This window comes from Lepidochelys olivacea (assembly GCF_965140295.1).
Source record: "Lepidochelys olivacea isolate rLepOli2 genome assembly, chromosome: 21".
In the NCBI taxonomy this organism is placed as follows: Eukaryota; Metazoa; Chordata; order Testudines; family Cheloniidae; genus Lepidochelys; species Lepidochelys olivacea.
Window position 1 is genome coordinate 12,479,622 of NC_140431.1, and position 23,150 is coordinate 12,502,771.

Sequence of the window (23,150 nt, forward strand, 5' to 3'; positions counted from 1 at the left end):
CCAGCCTGTTGTTTAATACCTTGGCATGTATGTTTTCACAGGGCCTACACATGGGAGAACCAAGAGACATCAGAGAGAGGACAGCACACTTTATTTTGTTCTTGCTTAGAAAGTTTCATGAAGTTTTGCATTATTTCTCACTACATTTCCAGTGGGATGTATATAACGAAGCGATCCCTTAGCTTAGACTGTACTGATGTGTTGGTCACTGACCTCACGTGATGCGGTTGGACAGATCAAATGGAACCTCTGTGACCATTTTGATTATTCACAACATTCCTTTGGGATGCACATTAATGAGCCTGATCCTGCAAACATGTAAGCATTTTAGTAATTTTACTCACCTAGGACTTATTGAATTTAGGGGACTAGGCACACGAGTAAAGTTACTCACTTGCATAAATATTTACTGGATTGGGCCTATATTTAGTTAAAAATCAAATTCTGTAAATTGTATTACTTGTAGCCAGTCACCTTCCACCACACCTTATACCACTCCTGAAAAATGAATGGTGAAGGCAGTAATACACAGTGTATAGACTTCCTTATCAATCATTTTTCAAGAGATCTGGATGCCAGTGCACAAACACACACATTGTTGTTGCCTACCTATATATACACATGGAAAGAAAAGTGACCTACTTGTTAAAGGTGCTGAGTACCTTCTACTTCCATTGGCTTTTTGGGGGGATTTGCAGGTGCTCAGCACATCTGAAAATCAGGCCACTTTTATTTAGATGCCTAGATATGAAGTTGGGGGCCTGTCTTTGGCACCCAGCTTGGAAAATGTTGGCTATGAATGTTAATTTGAACTTCTTAATTAGTTACATATCCCGGAAGCTTCAGTCTCTGGTTATGTGGCGATATATTCTGCGTAGCAGCTACTTTGATGTTTAAAGCTATGATCACACTAAAGCAGCAGAAAGAATGCTGTAGTATGTTGCAGCTGTTGTGGTAACAAATGTGTTCATGACGCGAAGCTGTCGGTTTGAGATGGTGCTTTTCATCATGCAGGGTCTATTACCTAAACCTGCCAACATGGTACAGATCAATGCTAATTTCTAAAAGTAGCTCTTGAGTCAAGAAGTGTAATATTTGAAATTATTGCCTGTGTGTGGCATTCCTTCCTGTGGTAACAGAGCATTAGCTTGAATCTACATGGGAGAATCCATGAGGGAACAAAGGTGGCAGAATAGAAGAATTACAGACTGTGTCATAAGATTACTTGAAAAAAATGTCTACTTGGATCATAAGTGGTATTCTTTGTTCTATGCTGGGGTGCTTTATGGTTGTTTCTATGATTAAAAAGTTCAGGTTTGAAGTATAGAGAAAAGTTTCTAACCCCATTTTCTTTGAGCTCGTTTATGCAAGATTTGAAAAATAAACATTTACCACTTGCAATTAGTGTTTCATGTTTCTTTTGTTAATGAAGTCAAATGCAATCCTGCCCCCGAATGTGGTTCGGGTGTGTCACCCCACATTGGCTGAAGCCACGTTAGTCAAAGCCAGAGAAGGGATGGGGGGGTTGTCGAAGCACAACAGAACAGTAGTCATGCCTGCCTACTTATCATCTTTTGGCACAGGCTTTGAGGAGTTGTCCCTAAGGAGGTGCTGGGCCCTGGAAGGTGTTGGCAATAGGAAGACAGAAACTGGCCTGCAAGGAGCTGACTCACTGCCTGAGTACGTCTTCACTACCAACGTTAAAGCATTGCCACTGTGTAGTCACGGCTCCAGCACTAGGAGAAAACTTGTTAAAAAACACAAAAAAACCACTATGAGGGGTGTAGCTCCCAGCGCTAGTGCGCTGTCTACTCTGCCACTTTACAGCACTGAAACGTGCATCGCTCAGGGGTGTGTTTTTTCACACCCCTGTGTGAGAAAGTTTCAGTGCTGTAAAGTGGCAGTGTAGCCAAGGCCTTTATTTCTGAATGGGTTAGGCTAAAATTTAACTGGGATTGGATCCACCAAAATCTCACTGTCCCCTCCAAAACTTCATGGTCTTCCCCTTCCCAGGGGAGAAGTTGAGCTCATTTACGAGACAAGAAGATTAGGATCTGCTTTTATAGCAACCACTTAAGGGGAGATGCTCACTGCTAGTGGGCTGTCACAGAAAGGAAAGAGGATTCAAAAAACAAGCAAGGGAAGATTTTTCTGCTGTCAGCCACATACCCATAAGTCAATTGTTTAAAAAAAAAATCACACCACCTATGCTCCTTCTGTGAAGACGTGTGCCTTTCAGGGGCATAATTTCAGGAAAATTTGGAGAGGAAGAGATAGGGAGGGGCAAAGTTGTGTTAACGTTATGTGTGATTTTATTATATCCTGCAAAGTCAGGGGGAGGAGGAGCAAAAAAGGGAGCATATTGACCTATGACACTGGGGGGGGGAAACATGGTTGGGGGCACCTGCCCCCTTTGCCCTATAGCAAATGGCACCCCTCGTGTCTCTCACTTCAGATCTATATTTACTTGTGAAGAACTGCTGCAATGCCCACCAAGGGGATCTGCTACTGAGATCAGCTTCCCTTTTACTGCATTTAAGTTGACCCTCTTTCTGTTTCAGATTTGCTCTTGTCTCTTTTTACTACCTCCTAGGACCCCTACCACAGAGTATTGTTAAGCCAAGGCCTTCTGCCATTATACCAGTTCCCCCCCGCCTCCCCACTGGCTGTGTGGTTTTGGGCTACTCATTTAGGCAACAAGTTTTAGGACTGGCCCCTGATTTCGGGTGCCAAAGCCCTACATTGAGAAGAAGTCAATGGGGATTTTAAGTACTTAGCATCTCTGAAAATGAGGCCCAAGGTCTCAGGTTGGGCACCTCAAAAAACAGAGGCACCCAAAGACAACTGGCTACTTCTGGACATGGTGACCCTCATCTTCCCCTCTGTCAAATGGGTAATAAGTATTATTTACCTGCCTCACAGTGTTTTATGAGGATTAACCACTTAATGATGGAGGGCTGGCTTAGCTAGTTCTGGGTAAGGTGAGTGAAAAAGGTCTGAGGGAATCCCAACAAATGGTTGTACAGTGCTTTGAAAACACAAGTTGAGATGCTCAGGGAATCAATCAACAGACCAGATTAACACAGAACTCTCTCAACCTGGTAAATAAAGGGAGATTCTTTTATACAGATTCATTGTTCATTGCATGTTAGACATTGAGAGACATTCTGACCCCCCCCATCTTGGACTTTATGGTAGTTACTGAGCTGTGTAATATGGCTACTTGGAACATCACAAGAGCGGTCACTAGAAATCAGATCCTTCTCATTTAGCTGAAGTGATAAGGGTCAGCACTTCTAGAGAAAGGTCAGAGTTCTTTCTCTGCTGTCTGGAGGATTTTGTGATAAGCCCCTTCCACCTGAAGGAAAGGGGAATCTCAATTAGCTTCTAGCCCCAGGGGGTCTACGACAGTTGTCTAGTTCTGATGCTATCCAGTAGAAGACAGTGGAGGACACACACGAACCAGCTATTTCTTGTTTGTATTATCTTGGCACCTAGGAGCTTCAGGTGTGGACCAGGACCCCATTGTACTAGGTGCTGTATAAACAGTAGAGACAGTTACTTACACACCCCCTTTGTAAATCAAAGCTGGTCCTCAAGAAGCAAGGATTCACTGCCTTTCAATTTCACATGGAACTAACCAACCTCATTACCTAGGATTTCAGAGCACCCCCATTCTGCACAGCAGGGGCCTTCAGAGCTACGCTGAGGGGAACTAAGATTCCCTGCTGCCAAAATAGAGCCTGCAAGCCCCTACCACTTATGCTAAAGGAGGCTCCTGGGTAGGTGTCAGCAGTATAGGCACTATGACACTATGAAGCACTTCTGCTTTAATCCTGTAGGGGGCAGCACCACCACCAACTCGTTGCGGTAGGAAAGGCAAACTTTGCAGGAAGCTATAAGAGGCTATGTGGGCTGGGTGCTGAAAGATACGCAAGGCTCGTTCCTGGTATGATTAAGGTACCCTGTATGTACCCTGGCGGGTGGTCGCCATCACGTGCCCCACAAATTTACAACCCACTTAGGGATGGGGTTAGAGGAGGGATGGGGGCTGTAAAACACCCCCCTGCCTCCGGCTGTCAAAACCCTCCAGCCCAGAAGCGCCTGCTGCCTCTTGCCCTGGGAGGGCAGTTCCCTGGCACCGGGCAGCTTGGCTGGTGCCCCCACCCTGCAGTGCTTAATGAGTAATGAAAGAGGTGTGTGTGTGTGGGGGGGGGGGGGCTCAAGCGATCAGGGGTGCCAGGGCTAAGAACTGCCAAGCCTAGAGGGGCCGGGGCTAGGGACTGCCAGGGTTTGGCACAAGCCCTGCCGCCCTGATCCCACCGCCCTCCACCCAGCGCGGCGCCCCCAGGTCTTTGCAGGGCTGGCGGGGGCCAGGGCGGCATGCTGGGGGGGGGGGGGGGGGCGGGCGCCGCTGTTGCCCCGGGGCTGAGCGCCTGGTTCTCTCAGATCCGGTTTGTTTCGTTTTCGTTTCCCGGAAGGATCCGAGCCGCGGCCACACACGGCTGTGTCTGCGCTCGCGGGCGGGGGACCGGGCAGCCCGGGGCGGAGGGGAAGGGATCGCGGCTTCCCCCGCTGGCTGCGTGGTGGGGAGCGGGGGGGAGCCTGCTCGGGGAGCAGCGGGAGCGGAGCCCCCCGGGGCCGGAGCCGCACCTTCCACCTCCACCTGGAATGCAGGTAAGAGCTGAGCCACATCGCTGCTGCACCAGCCACCCACCTCCCACTGCACCCCCCCGCCCCGCAGCCTTCCTCCCCTCTGTCCCCCCAAGCACCCTCCCCGGCTTCCTTCCCGACCCCATCCCCTCAAACAGCCCTGCAAACTCACCCCCCTGCCCAGCAATCTTCCCCCCCCTTCAAACACTTCCAGCAACCTTCCTCATACACCCACACATCCCGCGCTATAGGTCTCTGCCCCCTCAGTATAGCTCCCCCCCGTCAAATCCCCAAGCCCTCCTAGCCCCCCTACTCTGCCCCTTCCCCCCGCCAGACACTCGCAAGCTTGTGAGGCTTCAGATCTCCTTGAAACATTCTGATCCTCCTTGCTTTGTGTAAGCCTGTAATTAACGAACACTGGAATTCCCCTTCCTTCCTTCCTTCGGGACAGTTCATAAGGGGAAGGAGGCGAAGCGGGCTAGATCATGCTTCAGTATATGGAGCGTGGACCAATGCACGAGCATTTTGCAGAGAAGACTAATTTTTTTTTTGATACCTCCCGCATAATTTTACAATTTTAACCTTTAAAGGAGGTCACCTTAACTTAGAGCTGCTGGAATACTCTAGGATTTAGGTTTTGTTTCCAGGTAAGTTTTATGAAGTTTTTAAGTCTGCAGCAAGCCTCCATAGATCCCCTCCCTCCCCTGCAGAGAACCCATGAGAACTAAGGAAATGAAATAGCCTCAAACACTCTAAAAAGGAGAAAATAAATGGGACAATAATTAAGGCTGCTTTTCTGGTCTACCAAGAATACCTGCAAACTGGCAGAATTTTGACCACCTGGATTTTTTTTTTCTTTTCTAAAGGGTAAATCTAACTGCAATATAGTTGAGCTAGGGGAGAGAAAAACCCAAAGTTGGAAAGTGTCTTTCCAGAAGAGAAACACATAATTTACCCTGCTAACCTCTTTCACTTTTATTTTTCCTGTAGCCTGTTGCTTAGAATGAATCTGAAACATGCCTCATGTTGCTGTAAAAAGTGTTAAAAAGTTCATGCTGGATTGTTTCCTAATAAATTAAGTTTAAAAAACCCAAACAGATACAATACTACCGCTAATAAAGCTAACTAGACCTGCTGAAAGAAGAAGTGCAGAGATTTTGGAAAGATCTAACTAATCATTAAACCAGTTTCGGAAGGCTTTCTTCCTGGTTTGGACACAGTTAATACTAGACATTAAAGACATTGTCCACATGAAGTAGGAGACTTCCTAGTTTCATAATACACAACCACTCCATAAATGGAAATAGTGCATCTCCTACTGCAGTTATAAATTGTTGCTCAAATGTAATGACATGGCTACCTTGGGATGTTATGAAGACCAGGAGAGATCATAGAAGATTAGGATTGGAAGAGACCTCAGGAGGTCATTTAGTCCAACCCCCTGCTCAAAGCAGGACCAACACCCACTAAATCATCCTAGCCAGGGATTTGTTAAACTGCGCCTTAAAAACTTATAAGGATGGAGATTCCACCACCTCCCTAGGCAACCCATTCCAGTGCTTCACCACCTTTGAATATCCAACCTAGACCACTGCAACTTGAGACCATTAGTCCTTGTTCTGTCATCTGCCACCACTGAGAACAGCTGAACTCCATCCTCACTGGAACCCCCCCCCCTTCAGGTAGTTGAAGGCTGCTATCAAATCCCCCCTCTCTTCTGAAGACTAAACAAGCCCAATTCCCTCAGCCTCTCCTCGTAAGTCATGTGCTCAGGCCCCCGATCATTTTTGTTGCCCTCTGTTGGCCTGTCTCTAATTTGTCCACATCCCTTCTGTAGTGGGGGGCCCAAAACTGGATGCAGAACTCCAGATGTGGCCTCACCAGTGCCAAATAGAGGGGAATAATCACTTCCCTCGATCTGCTGGCAATGCTCCTGCTAATGTAGCCCAATATGCTCTTAGCTTTCTTGTCAACAAGGGCACACTGCTGACTCATATCCAGCTTCTTGTCCACTGTAACCCCTAGGTCCTTTTCTGCAGAACTGCTGCTTAGCCGGTTGGTCCCCAGCCTGTAGCGGTGCATGGGATTCTTCTGTCCTAAGTGCAGGACTTTACACTTGTCCTTGCTGAACCTCAGATTTCTTTTGGCCCAATCCTCCAATTTGCCTAGATTACTCTGGACTCTATCCCTACCCTCCAGCATATCTACTTCTCCCCCCAGTTTAGTGTTATCTGCAAACTTGCTGATGATGCAATCCATCCCATCATCCAAATCATTAACAAACATGTTGAACAAAACCAGCACCAGGACTGACTCCTGGGGCACTCTGCTTGACACCAGCTGCCAACTAGACATCGAGCAGTTGATCACTACCCATTGAGCCCCACAATCTAGCGAGCTTTCTATCCACCATCTAATCCATTCGTCCAATCCATACTTTTTTAACTTGTTGGCAAGAATACTGTGGAAGACCATATCAAAAGCTTTGCTAAAATCAAGTTATATCACGTTCACTGCTTTCCCCCATATCCACAGAGCCAGTTATCTCATCAGAGAAGGCAATCAGGTTGGTCAGGCATGACTTGCCCTTGGTGAATCCATGTTGACTGTTTCTGATCACCGTTCTCTCTTCCAAGTGCTTCATTTCCTTGAGGACCTGCTCCATAATTTTTCCAGGCACTGAGGTGAGGCTGATCTGTCCATAGTTCCCTGGGTTCTCCTTCTTCCCTTTTTTAAAGATGGGCACTATATTTGCCTTTTTCCAATTGTCTGGGACCTCCCTCGATTGACACAAGTTTTCAAAGATAATGGTCAATGGCTCTGCAGTCACATCAGCCAACTCCCTCAGCACCCTCAGATGCATTAGATCTGGACCCATGGACTTATGCATGTCCAGCTTTTCTAAATAGTCCTTAACCTGTTCTTTCATCACTGAGGGCTGTTCACCTCCTTCCCATACTGTGTTGCCCTGGACAGTAGTGTGGGAGCTGAACTTGTCTGCGAATACGGAGGCAAAAAAAACATTGAGTACTTCAGCTTTTTCCACATCTGTCATTAGGTTGCCCCTCCCATTCATTAAGGGTCCCACACTTTCCCTGACTTTCTTGTTGCTAACATACCTGTAGAAAGCCTTCTTGTTACCCTTCACATCCCTTGCTAGCTGCAATTCCAGTTGTGTTTTGGCCTTCCTGATTACGCCCCTGCATGCTGGAGCAATATTGGTTATACTCCTCCCTAGTCATCTGTCCAAGTTTGGACTTCTTGTAAGCTAGCTTCCTTTTTGTGTTCAAGCTCACTGGAGTCTTCTCTGATAAGCCAAGCTGGTCACCTGCCATTTTTGCTATTCTTTCTGCACAATGGGATGGTTTGTTCCTGCACCCTCAATAAGGCTTCTTTAAAATACAGCCAGCTTTCCTGGACTCCTTTCCCGCTCATTCGCCTCCCAGGGGATCCCGCCCACCAGTTCCCTAAGGGAGTCAACATCTGCTCTTCTGAAGTCCAGGGTCCGTATTTTGCTATTCTCCTTTCTTCCTTTTTTGAGGATCCTGAACTCAACCATCTCATGGTCACGGCTGCCAAGGTTGCCACCCACTTCTACTTCCCCTACCAATTCTTCCCTGTCGGTAAGCAGCAGGTCAAGAGGAGAATGGCCTTGTACATGTAGATTAGAATATTCACATTGCCAGTAGCCCCTCCCATGAATGCTCCATTCATTCTGGCTGAGACCAGGTTCACATCTTTGGCCTCAACTACAGTGAGGCATACGGATTGCGTGAAGGAACCGTATGCGGCTGAGGATCTTTGCTTTAGAGTCTGAATGTTCCTTGGTGGCTTGGAAAGGCGAGAAAAATGTATGCCTTGATTTGGAGCTACACAATTTGATTGTCTTCACACCTAATTTTTGGAGGTGCTGAGCACCCACAACTCCAAATGAAGCCACTGGGAACTGCAAGGGTGCGGCACCTCCACCAATCAGGCCCAAGCTGGGCTCCCAGAAATTAAGGTGCCTAGAATCAGTGGCTGGTTTAGAAAATTTGGCTAAACCTTTTTGCAGGGTGGGTGAGTATCACTCCCAGGGAGTGAAATCTTTTCCAGTGTAAAGTCAGCTCAGCGATTGGTTAGAACCACATTACTGGGATTCAGAGGGGGAAGACTACTTCCTTGCACATTTCACAATATAAATTGGATTGGATGCAGAACACTGCTGATTCTTGCTAACATAGCATTATAGAAGTGTAGGGCTGGAAGGGACCTCTTGAGGTCAAGTAATCCAGCCCCCTGTGCTGAGTCAGGACCAGGTATACCTAGATCATCCCTGACAGGTGCTGGATTCCACAACCCCCTTGGAAGTCTATTCCAGTGCTTAATTATCCTTATAGTTAGAAAAAGTGTTCCCTAATAGAGAACCTAACCTTGCTGCAGAATAAGCCCATTACTCCTCATGCTACTTTCTATGGACATGGAGAACAACTGATCAGTCCTCTTAACAGTCTTCAAATAGGTGAAGATCTGTTATCAGGTTCCCCTCTGCCCCTCCTTTTCTCAAGGCCAAAGATGCTCAGTAATCTTTTCTCATAGGTCAAGTTTCCTAAACCTCTGGACCCTCTCCAATTTGTCCACATCTTGAAGTGTGGCACCCAGAACTGGACATAATATTCCAGCTGAGATCTCACCAGTGCCAAACAGAGCAGGACAATTACCTCCACTGTTTTACATACGCCATAACACACCTGAGAAGGGTATCAGCCTTTATTGTCACTGTACCACATTTTTGACTTGTATTCAATTTGTGATCCCCTGTAACCTAGCTGGTCATCCCCAATTTGGGGATTGTGCATTTGATTTTCCCTTCCTAAGTGGAGTACTTTGCACTTGAATTTCATATGGTTGATTTCAGACTGGTTCCCCAGTTTGTCAAGATTGCTTTGAACTCTAATCCTCTCCTCTAAAGGGTCAGCAACGCCTCCCAGCTCGGTGTCATCTGCAGATTATTTTATGCACACTCTAGACTCCATTATCCAAGTCATTAATTAATGACCAGTAGACCAGGACAGACCCCTGCAGTGCCCCACTGAGAGTAGTTATCAGGTCCCTCCAGTTTGACAGCAAACCACTATCTAGAGTATGGTCTTTCAACCAGTTTTGCACCCATTTTAAAATAAGTTCATCTAGATGACATTTCCCCTAGTTTGCTTATGAAGATGCCATGTGAGACTGTCAAAAGCATTACTAAAGATCAGGATCTCAGGTCTACAGCTTTGCCCCTATCCACTAGGCTAATAAAACATGTTCTGGATTAACATGAGTGACAGACTGGGTTTGGGATGGTATTTCCCCCAAGAGCAAACTGGCAGGGACCTTCTGCATGCCCCCCTCCACTTTCAGCACTGAACAAGGATTATTCGTTAGAATCGGGTGTGTATACCCCATATAATCAATTCCCAGTGAATATAGAGGGCACTCCAATAGCAGATGGATGGTCTTGGAGTGATGGTGTTAATCTGGATTTGTGGAGAATAGCGTTTAATTCCAGGCTCTGCCACAGCCCCCCTGTGGGACCTTGGGGAAAGTCAGTCAGTGGGAGTTGGTGCCACTTTTGAGGATCTGGGCCTTAGTCTGGCAGTGTGTGAGTTCCCCCATCTAAGTGGGGGTAGCCCTACCTCAGTGGATGTTGGAAGGATAAACCCATTAAAGAATGTGAGGTGCTTGAACACTATGGTAATTGGGGCCATAGAAGGATAGGAGCTGCCATTTATGTTGAAGTTGATGAGGGAGGTAGAGGGAATACAAATATATGGCTGCCATCACCATGGTATCCTGAGCATCTCAGTGTCACTAACACAATTAATCTTCAAACACCCCAGTGTGGTAGGGAAATACTAGCTCTGGATTTTTTGAGGCACAAGGTAGATTAAGTGACCTGCTTAAAATCTCTCAAGCTGCCTGCTGTGGGGCTAGGAATTGAATTTGGGCCGGCACCCTATCCACGAGACCATCTTTCCTAGATGTAGGCACAAAGATATAGCTCCTTTCATCCCACAGATCAATTCCTCCATCTCTGGAGTGTGAGCATGGTGTGCTTGAGAAGAATTAGAGAGCCAATGTTAAAGTTTAGGGAGAAGTTAGGGAAAGGGTGCAATTGCCCAAGTGACTTTTGGTCAGTACATCAGGGTTAAAAGTCCTTCCCTAGGTTGCCCTTGCAGCAAGCGAGGGGGAATCTGACCACCAGACAGTTAGCACTTCTGCTGTGTGTTCTTGGATGTAAGATGGCACTTCCAGGAACACAGCACTGATTCAGGCCTGACTCAGAGGAGAGTACCCTAAACTGAATCAGCACTGGTTCCTGCAGTGGATTTTCCCTGATGGTGTCCCCTCACCTACCAACCAGACTCAAATTTGCTGAGCTTTTGAGGATACCTGCATTAAACAGAATAATGCTACTGTTTGAGACTGCTTAAACAAACAACCCCATGCTCGAACACAGCAGTGGGGAACTTACAGCTGTGGCTGTTCTTTTTCAGTTGATGTGTTAACCTCTCTCCCCCAGGGTGAAGTGACCGTCAGTTCTTCTGGGAGCCCTGTAACAGCAGCTTCCTTACCACTGCCATCACAGTCCAGGTGTGCAGCCTTCTCGCAGCCAATCAGTGAAGGCGAAATCTTCAAATTACCAGGCAGGCTCAGTGAGTAGATGGTGCCTTGTTTAATGGCCTACAAATTAACGTTACTGAGGAGGTATTTTATAAAGCACGGTGCAAAAGCAACAGCCCACTAGCCTAATTTGACTTCTGGATCTTCATTACTGTACTGAAGACCTCTACCACTAGAGCTAAAGGAGTAACTCCATTAACAAATAGCACTAGTAGGTGGTTATGCTCCAGCTGACCAGTCACCAGAAGGGGGACTAGTACACACCGTGCTCATGTTGGTTTCACAAACATTAATTACCTTAGAAGTGGTTAAGTCATCTTCATTTCACAAATGGGGAAACTGAGGCAAGAACAGTGAAGTGACTTTTCCCAAGAAATGGGACTCATAAGTCAGTTCCTGCTGCCTTGATTTCCTTCCTCACACCCCTACATCTTGGACCTCCCCAGGATCCAGGCTTGCAAACTCCATGTTACCTTTTACATGCCTGAGTATGGGGACAAAGGGGAGTAACACTGACCAGAGGGTGACATGAACTCTGAGGTAGGCACCCTTTCTTACAGTCTGGACAGAACCTAGCATAATGGGACCAGGATCTCAGCCGGAGCTGTAGGTTCAATGGTCACGTAAATAAGTTGGGCTAATGCCAGTCCCTGCTCTCACTGGGGTGAGAGGATGCAGTAATAGCTGTCGAGTGCTTTGGGATGAGATGGTACTAGTTATGCTCAGAGGCTGGGAGTTTCAAACAGGCCTAAGAATTAGGCACACACCTCCTGTTGTAACTGTACACATAACTCTAGTCCTCTGAGAACCCCAGCCAGTGATGTTTGGAGTAAGTGGATGATACCAGAGCCAAACTTTACATGTCAACCTCATCTGTATTGTATTTTCTTTCTCAGGGGTTTTGTTCTGATTTATTGTAATCAGAAAGTGGTTCCTTTAGAATGGAAGTTTGATGCTGAACAAGACCAGTGTCCCATCCCACCCCTGTTCTAGACTGGGGCTTTATTTCAGAGATTGTTCTGGCTTGGTTTCAGGAATCCAGCCCTCACTGTGGAGCAAGGACGATGTGATTCACTGGCTAAGATGGGCCGAGAAAGAATATTCACTCCGGCAAACGGATGAAAACAAGTTTGAACTGAACGGAAAAGCCCTTTGCATTCTCACCAAGGAGGATTTCAGATACAGGGCTCCTAGTTCAGGTCAGAGGAAACAATAGTATTTTGTAATGACGCTGCTGTACAATGCAGTCCACAGGATAGGGCACTGGGTTGGGATTCCGGAAAAACCTCGCTTCAGTTCACCCCTCTGCCACTGACCTGCTGCGTGACCCAGGGCAAGTCATTTCCCCACTCACCTGTTGTCTGATGAGACCGTCAAGCCTTCAGGGGAGGGATAATCTCACAATGTCTGTACAGCACCTAGTACCATGGCACCCATCTCTATTTGGGGCCTCTTGGGAATGCAGGTAAGGACAGTAACAAAGTATCAAAATCCTGCCCGGTCTTTTTTGGATGCCCTGAGGAAAGGGGTGGGAGGGGGGGAGCATCCCTACCATGCCTTCCTCACCCATCTATCTAGGGTACAACTAGGCAGGGTTACAGGAATTGCCAAATTAGATTAGACCAGTGGTCTATATAGTCCAGTTTTCTGCCTCTGGCAGCGTCCCATATGGAATGCTTCAGAGACAGGTGCAAGAACATTGCAGTGGGGAACCTGCCTATGGAGAAGGTTTCTTCCTGAGTCATCTGTAGAGATTGGCATATGCCCTGACGTAAGAGAGATATATACCCTCATGCTATCTAAAATAACTCCGGATGTTCTCATTCATACAAATGTCCAGTCCTGTTTTGAACCCTGCCTTATGTTCTCACACACTGTCAAGCTGTCCTGCAGTGGCTTAAGAGCAGGAGTACCAAGGGCAGACTGTTAAGAACCAGGCCCCCCAATCCGGTTTTGAATTCGAGAGTTAGATTTCACCAGCCAGTCAAGTGTAAACACCACATGTGCTAGAACAGCCTCAACATGGACTGACAGACAGTCCCCTTGGTTTTGCCCATCTTCTTTTGCCACCCAGGTAGGCATACCTTTGCAATAGATGATTCCTTACACCAAGGATCGCAGCAGTATTCAGATTACTAAGCGGCTGGATCTCTCCTGTATTTTCTCTCAGGGGTTTTGTTTGGATTTATTGTAATGTTAAGTGGTTCCTTTAGCATGGAGTACAGTAGAGATCCAGCCACTTTCCCCAGGTCATTGGCACTTCAGAACTCACAGCAAAGACCATGCTTGCACCCAGTCCTAGAATAAACTATCTAAAGACTTATTAACTAGGAAAAGGAAGCAAGAGTTATTTACAAGGTTAAGCAGGTGAACATACACACAAATGAGTTCCAATCTTAAGATCCTAAAGGTAATAGAAGCTTCTATAATAAGCAAGCTCAATGTGTCCTTTAAGGCTCTTGTTTAGGTCTGGAAAATGTTGCCCCTTATACAGTGTTCAAGCAGCATAGAAATAATTTCCTCCTAGTTAGGGGTTTTTATTTCCTCCTCCCTTGTGCTCTGAGCTGCAAACTCAGCTGAGGGAGGAATTCACGTGCATGACTCATCTTCATGGGGGTGGGCAGGGGAAGAGTAAACAAAAGTCTTTTGTCCTCTTTAATGTTCCACTCTAGTTCATCTGGCATTGCTGGGCCTTCCTTAGGGCTTGTCTGCACTGACGCTTTACAGCAACTTTCTCACTCGGGGTGGGAAAAACACCCCCCCCCACCGAGTGCAGCAAGCTTCAGCGCTGGTAGCTACGCCCCTGGTTTTTGTCTTTTGTTTTTTTAAGCGCACCGGGAGAGCTCTCTCCCAGTGCTGCACCACGGCCACACAAGCCACATTAAAGCACTACCCTGGCTTTATGGACCAGGACATAATCTGTTGGAGACCAGCATTTTACACTAGTTAATGTCCCTCTCCAGTCTGATTTACAGAGATGTACAATACAAATGCTTGAATATTACCTTACCCTATGGGATACAGAGGTTATAAGTGAAATGAATGCATGCAGCAACTCACAAGCATTCCATAAACACATTTTTTATAATGTAATACCTATTTTAAATAATGCTAACACACGGGTGAGTCAGAAAAATACACAGCTGAACTCAGTCAGTGTTTAGTTGGGAAATGGGGACTTTGCATGAGCTGACACCTGGTCTGCCAGCATCACTCAGGCCATACATAGTTCCCCTGAAGGTTCAATTAGGTATAGTAAGTTTCCTTTACTGAACTGCTGTGTAAAGTTGTAATGCACTGTTAACAGGTGCTGTGTTCAACCCCAGAGGTGAAAGTAAGCCGGTACACCCCAGTATAGCACACTGTACTGGGGCAGCCTGGCTTCCCCAGGGGGCAGTTTAAAGGGCCTGGGGCTCCCAGCAGTGGCTGGAGCCCCAGGCCCTTTAAATTGCCTCCAGAGCCCCGCTGCTGGAGGCCTGGGGTAGTGGCTGCGGCTCTCTGGTGGCTATTTAAAGGGCCCGGGGCTCCCCTGCTTCTACCACCCCGGGTCTTTAAATAGCCGCCGGAGCCCTGCCACCGCTACTCCAGGGCTCCAGAGGCTAATAATTTAATGCCTGTTAGGTATTAGGAAGAGGGGGGGGGGCACTTACCTTACAGGGTGGGCTGGGGCTGGCTCTGACCCCCTCAGCCCTGCCCCTTCCAGGGGCCAGAGCTGGCCCCAGCATACTGGTAAGTCATCGGACTTACTTTCACCCCTGGTTCCCTGCAGTTTCAGTGGAGGGGGAAGTGACCCTTTGTAATTTGTCTGTTAAAAGTTTGAGGTCCTTTGGGGTGCAAGGTGCTATGTAAGCATGGGATACTCCTGTCAAGAAACACACAAGCATGGAGGGAACAGGTGGTGGACTGCTTGGATTCTGCTACTGCACATGGAGAAGCCTCCATAATTATTGGCCTTACGGTAGCACCAAAGGCTCACGCCCAGCTCAGAGCCGGTGTGCCTAGTGCATTGTACCTGCACATAGTAAGAGACGGTCCCTGCCCCAAAGAGATTACAGTGTAATGAAACAGGACTGACAAAGGCATCAGCCCCATTTTGCAGATGGGGAACTAAGGCAGAGAGTCAGCAGGTGACTTGTCCAAGGATACTGCCTAGAAGATCTGAGACTATGGTGAAATTCTGTGCCTTTTGTTTGACCTCCTGTGTAACATGATGTGCTAGTAGCCCCTTCTGGCCTTAAAAATCTATGCATTTATGGAATCTGAGTCCCAGTCTAGTGCCTTATCTACAAGACACTTTCACAAGAGTCCTGCAAACCATGATGGACTGGGCAGCAGTTAGAGATCACATGACAGCGGAGGATGTGTGTTAGCTTTCCATGTCCGTTTCACTGCGCAGGGTACCCCTGGCCCAGGCAGACGGCTGTGATTAAACACATTTCAGACTCTACTAATCCAGATGCACCCAATTGTCTTTCCTTTCCCCACAGGTGATGTTTTGTATGAGTTACTCCAGTACATTAAGACCCAGAGAAGAGCCCTGGTGTGCAGCCCTTTATTTAATTCACCCTTTAGGGAGGCAAAACACATGCAGATCCAGAGCCATCCGGAAGGTACCGTGTCTCTTTAGGAGCCTTCAGCGGGTGTGGGAGGTGGGGGTGGGGTTAGTTAAGGAAACAAGCCTGTCAGCGCTCTTTTTTACATTTCTGTCTGAGGGAGGCAAGGCCTAGTGGGCTGAGCACAGGAGTAGGGCCAGGGAGTCCCCAGTTCTAATCCCAGCTCTGACAGACTGCAGTCTTCAGCAAGTCACTGGGGGGTGACAGTTTCAGCCATGGCCTCTAATTCTGAATTGCCTCAGGTTTTGGAAGCCCAGCTTTTAGATGCCTTATGTGAAGTTTTGTCCTAGCCTGATCGGACATTCTTCACCTTCCCTTCCTGGCTTCCTCCGCTGACTCACTATCTACCCTCCTCCTAGCCAGTGGCTCCCTACCACCACCTCAATGCCCTTTCAGTTCCCTGCTGCTTCCTTCTGCAACAGTTCCCCTCCCTTAGGATGTCCCAATAGACTCCATTTTCCACTTGCATGCAGTGATATCAGCATTACACTAGCATCAGTGACAGGAGAACCTTGTTCTTCATCCACCTGGAGCAGACACGGGGCATGGACTTTGGCCAGAGTCCATCCTAGCCAGTCTGTGCTCTGTGTCATACTGGTAAATTGTTCTCATAGGGTCTTCCTGGAAATACTGTAACAAGGATGCACTGGATTTCCTTGCAGGTGTGAACTGTGAGTTAGAAGTTTCCCCAGCTGCGGTCCCTTCATTGTCAATGAGCTGCCTGAGCCATGTAGGACAGCCCAAGTCTCCTAACAAAGCTTCCTGTAGAGTGGAGCCACTTAACCTCTCTCATCACAGCCCAGAAGTCAGCTACAGGGCAGAGATCATCTGTTCTTTTCCCAATACATCGCCAGCCCCAGTCGATGGAAAAATTGCAGGTGAGTATTAATTTTTAAAGCCTCATGCCAGTGTCAGACAGGTCAGACTGGCCCTCAGGCAGTGAAAGCCGCGCTGCCTGAAAAATGAAACTCCTGGAGATGTAAACAAGTTTCCACCCAACAAGGGGCACACAAGAGGTTTCACTGGGAAATCTAGGTCTATGCTTCCAAACTCAGTAGCGCGTCTGGCCCTGAAGCATCTTTGTCTACCATTGAACATCTGCAAAATATGCCTTGGTGTCCAGTGAGAGCAGCCAAATTAGAGCCGCCAGGACGACTTGAGGCTATCGCCATTACCGTATACAGTTAGAGACAGGTCCTGTTAGGTGTCCTTGCACACAGAGCATGACATTCAGTCTAAAAACCTTTGTCATACTAAAGACAAACAAAAGAAGGATCTCTTGGAGAGATCAGTGTGTGGGGCTCATTTGCCTCATGCTGCCCTACTCGGAGACCAGAAGTGACAGCCGTATTTATCCAGTGCCAGAACCTCTGGTTTTAAGACCATGAGCCTTTACTGCCAGCATTAAAAGAACCAGTTCTGTTAGCCAAGTTAGCAGGTTCAAGCTCTGTACGTGACCCAGCCACCACTGGAAAGGGACAGAGTGCTACACAGCGTGTGGGGGTTATACAGTCTCCCTGGCTGGGGAGGCTTGTCCCATGCTTCTGAGTTCCAGAGCAATGAGTCTGTGCCTCAGTTTCCCTATCTGTAAAATGTGGATAATAAGAACTACCACCTTTGTCAAATGCTTTGAGATTATTAAAAAAGGACTATATAAGAGGGGGGTATTATTAATAAACACAGTCTGCTGATTGGCTTTAGATTGTGTGGACACTTCCTAGCTTAAAACGGTCAATGTTTTCTTCTCTGTTAACACACAGACTGCAGGTTACTCTGGGATTATGTCTATCAGCTCCTCTCTGACAGCCGGTACGAGCCATACATCAAATGGGAAGATAAAGAAGCCAAGATTTTCCGGGTTGTTGATCCTAATGGTCTTGCCAGGCTCTGGGGAAATCATAAGGCAAGTCTGGCTGAGAAGAAGTTGGTCATTCCTTAACTCTCAAGTACCAGGTCTTACCTGTCTCCATTTTAAAGGGGAAGTGCCTCACCTCCTTTTAGAGCCTGATCCTCTGGGGTGCTTTGCACTGAAATGCCTTTTATTCTTACAGAACCGGGTGAACATGACTTATGAGAAGATGTCGAGAGCTTTAAGACATTACTACAAACTCAACATCATCAAAAAGGAACCGGGACAGAAGCTGTTATTTAGGTCGGGGGGTTCAAGCTTTTTCTTTCTGAGCCCCCCCCAACATGCTATAAAAACCTCCAAGGCCCACCAGTGCCATGACTGGTTTTCTGCAGATAAGAGCCAGGACCAGCCTTGGTGGGTAGCAAGCAGGGCAACTGCCCAGGGCCCCACGCCCCAGGGGGCCTGCAAAAGTTACATTCCTGAGGCTTTGGCTTCAGCCCCATGTAGTGGGGGTTTGGCTTTCTACCCTGAGCCCTAGTAAATCTAAGGCTGGCCCTGCTTGGTGGACCCTCTGAAACCTCCTTGCGGTCTCCCATGGGACCCCAGACCCCTGGTTGAGAACCACCGATTTAGGGGACATAAGTCAGACAGCTAAAATGACCCTCTAAAGAGAGATGTTACCAGTGAATGGGAAAATGGCTTAGCTGCCTTCATTCTGAGAGACGAAGCAGTGCTCAGTGCATTAGGTCTAAAGCTTCCCCAAAAACGTTAGAGCCAAATTCTCATCTCAGTTGCACTGGACAGGCATCAGTGTAATTACTCTGGAGTAAATGGGATTGCTCTAGATTGACACTGCTGTTAACTGAAATCAGAACCTGGCCAAAGCCTGACTTCCACCCTTATGCACACCCAGTTCCCACTAAAGCTGCCCACATGTTTCCAAGAGCAGAAGCTGGCCTTCAGCTTGAGTTAAACACAGGGGGTGGTTTTGGTTTCGCAAAGCTTCAGCTGTGAGCTTTTTTCTGCAAAGCCAAAAATCTAGGTCCTGTTTTGCCCAAAACACAGGAAGTTGAAGGGCTGGGCTCAGAGGTTCTGATTTTGATCCCTAGACTAGTCTCATGGCCCAATCCTGCCAGAGGCTGAGCTCCCTCAACTCCTGGTGAAGAGATGAGGGCAATGAGCATCTTGCAGAATCAGGCACCAGGTAAGGTGCCCAGCATCTTCTGAGAGCTTCTCCATGCTCTGATCTCCAAGGGTCTGATCCAGAGCCCACTGAATTCACCACAAAGACTCCCATTGACTTCAGTGGGCTCTGGATCAGGCCCCTCGAGCTCATTGGGAATTTTGGCTGCCCCCCATCCAGTGATGTCAATTCCAAAAAGTGTTTTTTATTCCAGATTTCTGAAGAGTCACGGAGAGATACTACATGACAAATCAAACAAACTAGAGCAGCTGGAGCGTGAAGAGCAGGAAGGACTGGATTTTAAGGAGGACATGCTGGAGGTCTCACCCTAGGAAGTCTGCAGCATGGGTCTAATGTGGGACCGTGCTGTGCTATAGACAAGCTTTGATGCCACTGAAGAAATCAGGATGCCTTGTGCCCCGACACAAGAGGCCAACTTTTTCTGACTGGGCTGCAAGTTAAGGGCTTCAATACATATTCTAGTCAAAGACTACGCCATCCAGGGACCATTAGCAGCAAGGGTCATGCACAGAAATGGTTCTCCAGGCCTGTGTAACCTGAGATCAATCTGTGGGCTGGCCTTTGGCTTGGTTGTTCTCTTCATAGGTACTCTGTTTTATTTTTAAATGATCAAATTTGGTACCGTATGGACAATGCTCATTCTTTGAGTTTCAAAATGGCTCGGTTTCTTGAGGGCCCTCAAATCAACAGGACCTCCTTGTTCAGCAAAGCACTATAAGCAAACACTTGAGTGCTTTCATTAATAGGGATGATCTTAAGTGCTTGCCTGAATCAAGATCTTTGTCCCTGATGCGGCAACAGACTGGCATGCATATCTAACTTTAAGCGTGCGATAGTCCCATTGACTTCACTAAAGCTTCTCACATGCTTAAAGTTGGACGGGCATACCTTGCCGACTCAGGGCTCAAGTGAACATTTGTGTAGACTGAAGGGGTTCATTAAGCTGCATATTTAATTAATTTCACTCTATTAATACTACATTATTAGCAGGCCATGAAACAATGTGACAATACAGGAATGAACAATAGAAACACTTGAGAATTACAGATCGGCTAGCTGTTTCACTGACATAAGTGAGAAGAATCAGGCTTGATAACTGCAGGAGGATTCAGAGCCACATGCTGCAAAAGCTGAGGGGGTATTTGGAACTGGGGTTTTGATCTGGCACATTAAAGAAGTGGGCCAGCCATAAATTTCAGATTTGGACCAGAACTTCCCAAATGTTGGGGGATTGGAATCTGAGTTTTTGGTTTGTTGTTTCTCTTAAAATAATGGACCAGATCCTCACCTGCTGTAAATTAATTGCCATAGGTCCAGTGGCGTGATGCTGATTTATGCTACCTGAGCATTTGGCCCAAAGTGTTTTTACACAGTCTGGCAGCAAGAGAGATGTTCTCATGTTATCAAGTATCAGAGAGGTAGCAGTGTTAGTCTGGATCCGTAAAAGCAGCAAAGAATCCTGTGGCATCTTGTAGACTAACAGACGTATTGGAGCATAAGCTTTCGTGGGTGAATACCCACTTCTTCAGATGCATGCATTCTTCAGAAGCACGTTCTCATGTTAGACGTCCATGCAATTAACTCCAACATTACCCTGCAGTCTTTGTGACCGAGACTCTGCGTTAAGAGCCTGGAAGTGAAATTGACTAATCTGATCCCAGTGTCCAAGATGAGTCATATGCAGAACCTAAACAAACAGCACAAGCCAATTTAGGTTTTACAAGTTCATTCCTTTTTAATAATCTCAGGTGGGATTAGTAACAGGTGTGTGCGGTTTTTAAGAGGACTTAATCTGACAATAGCCATTTATATTTTTAGATTTCTTACTTAGGGAATAAAAACCAATGATGGTCTTGCTTCTCTCCATTTATTGGTGGTGACTGAATGGTGAGAGACTGACCAATCTGCAGACTTTGCTGAGTAAACTGAGAACAGGTACAGGAGAGGAGGCAATGACCATTTGCTGCCCCTGCCAACATCTCCACTCCAGAGGGTCTATCTGTGTTTTTAAACTAAAAGTCAGTGTACAAAATAAGGTGAAATCAATGGGATCCTTGCCCTGGATTTCAGTAGCATTAAGATTAGGCACTACATAATACAGGATCATAGAAATGTAGGGCTGGAAGGGACCTCAAGAGGTCATGTAGTTCAGCCCCCTGCCCTGATGCAGGACCAAGTAAACCCAGACAGGTGTTTAACTGATTTTTAAACAGCCACCAGTGGTGGAGATTCCACCACTTCCCTAGGTAACCGGTTCAGTGCTGAAGTATCCTCATAGAAATCATTAGAAAGCTTTTCCCAATCTCCCTTACTGAAGGAATTGGTGTATTTTGCTTGTCCTACCCTTGGTGGACATTGAGAACAATTTATCACGGTCCTCTTTACAAGAACCCTTTAAATACTTGAAGGCTACCAGGTTCTCCCCCCACTTCCTCTTCTCTACGTGCCCAGTTCTTTCAACCTTTCCTCACAGGTCATGTTTTCTAAACCTCTGATCATCTTTGTTGCTCTCCAGGACACCATTCCACCTTTAGGAGAGGGTACGTGGCCTAGTGGTTAAAGGAAAGACTCTGAAAGTCAGCATTGCTGGGTTCAGTTCCTGGCTCTGCCACAGACTCCATGTGACCCTGGGCAAGACTCAGTTTCCCCATGTGTAATATGGGGCTAGTAAAACCCATCTCACAGGAGTATGGTGAGGATCCTGCAAACACCTATGCATGTGAATAACTATGCATGCATGCAGCATTGAACTCAATGTGCCAATAGACATATGCTGATTTACACTAGCTGGGGATGTGACCCACTGTTTGTAAAGTTACTCATGTGACTAAGCGCTACTGGATCAGGGTCTACCCTTATTAAGCTTCACATCTGTGCTGGGGGCCAGCACAAGGGCCACACACCACCAGTAAGTCCCATCTTGAGGCTTGTAAAATGCCCAGAGATCCTGTAGACAAAAGGCCATAAAGAAAATGCAAAGTACCATCATGTATTCACCAACCTGCCCAAGAGCTTGCAAAGCAGTCCAACAAACTAACATGATGCACCTGTCTGCAGGAGAAGACAAAAACACAGATGGAGGGAGGGGGATTGTTCTTATAACCTTCTCCCTGAGGCAATGAGAGTGGTTTTCATTTGATCAGTTTATTTTTTTAAAAAAAGAATGGATTCAAATGAATGCCCCACAAATTGGCATGCACATGCTCGGCTAATGAAATGCCTTTCATAAGAAGTGTGTAAATCATGATGGCTCTTCCAAGATAACTGTGCAGCTTGTGAAGATATTTCCTGAGAGTGAGTTTTGGAGGGATGGAAGATGGGATGCTGGAGAGATGGCTTGTAAGTTTCAGCCAGTTCTTCCTTCCTCTTTGGACAATAAAATCAAGGGGGAGGGGTTTGTACATTGAGAAGTCAATTTCTGTGTGTGCAGCAAGATGCCTGAATAAAACCCTGTGTTGCACACTTTTTATGCTGCACTACTGGTAGACACACCCAGGGCCCAATCCTCCATTGGGATTGACACTAATGCAAATGCTACTGTATCAGAAAGTCAGCCCTATGGAGTAGATTGCTACAGAGTGTAGGGGGAGTCTCTGGTGACACAGACTCCTGTGTAGCCCTGCTACCTGTGGCCAGTGTAGGTGGTGTGACTGGGGAGAAAGTCGTGGCCGGGATCTCCCTGCACCCTGAAGAACCCAGCTGTGGTATCAACCCACTGGTGATTAGCATAAGAGAAGCAGTAAAGGATGGGGGTGGAGCACCTTTACACACCCCACTCCTAACCTGTAGCCAATAGTCCAGAGGGTGCTCAGAAACTCTAGTGATGTGTAATATAAATGAAGAATGATCTGCTAAATTCTAGGACTATGTGGAGTGTATCCCCCCAACATACATGTACCAGCAGCTGCATTGCACATTGCTGGTGAGATAAACAGCCAGCGGCTCTGCAGCTGTAAACTGGCATAGCGCCATTCCAGCTAATTTACACTGGTTGAGAATCTGTCCCTAAAGGTGCAATTCCTTCTCTTGCTCACTCTGGTGTAAATCAAGGCTGACTCCAATGAAGTCAGCAGAATTTCACCCAGGTAAAACTGATGTAAACTAAAATTAGAATCAGGCTGAACCACTTTAGGGAAAAGAATTAAAATTCCAGTCACACTTGAAATTCCCATTTTCTTCA

At 46.9% G+C, this 23,150-nt stretch overlaps 1 protein-coding gene across 1 annotated transcript; it reads left to right on the forward strand.

Moving 5' to 3' along the window:
• The first annotated feature begins 4,557 nt into the window (after window positions 1–4,557).
• On the forward strand, window positions 4,558–20,016 carry ETV7 (ETS variant transcription factor 7). Its single transcript, XM_084611350.1, has 8 exons — window positions 4,558–4,677; window positions 11,201–11,333; window positions 12,336–12,500; window positions 15,789–15,911; window positions 16,577–16,792; window positions 17,675–17,817; window positions 17,966–18,066; window positions 19,164–20,016. Exons 1-8 carry the CDS (start codon window positions 4,672–4,674, stop codon window positions 19,279–19,281), a joined length of 1,005 nt encoding a protein of 334 aa, XP_084467476.1. The 5' UTR covers window positions 4,558–4,671; the 3' UTR covers window positions 19,282–20,016.
• Window positions 20,017–23,150: the final 3,134 nt, after the last annotated feature.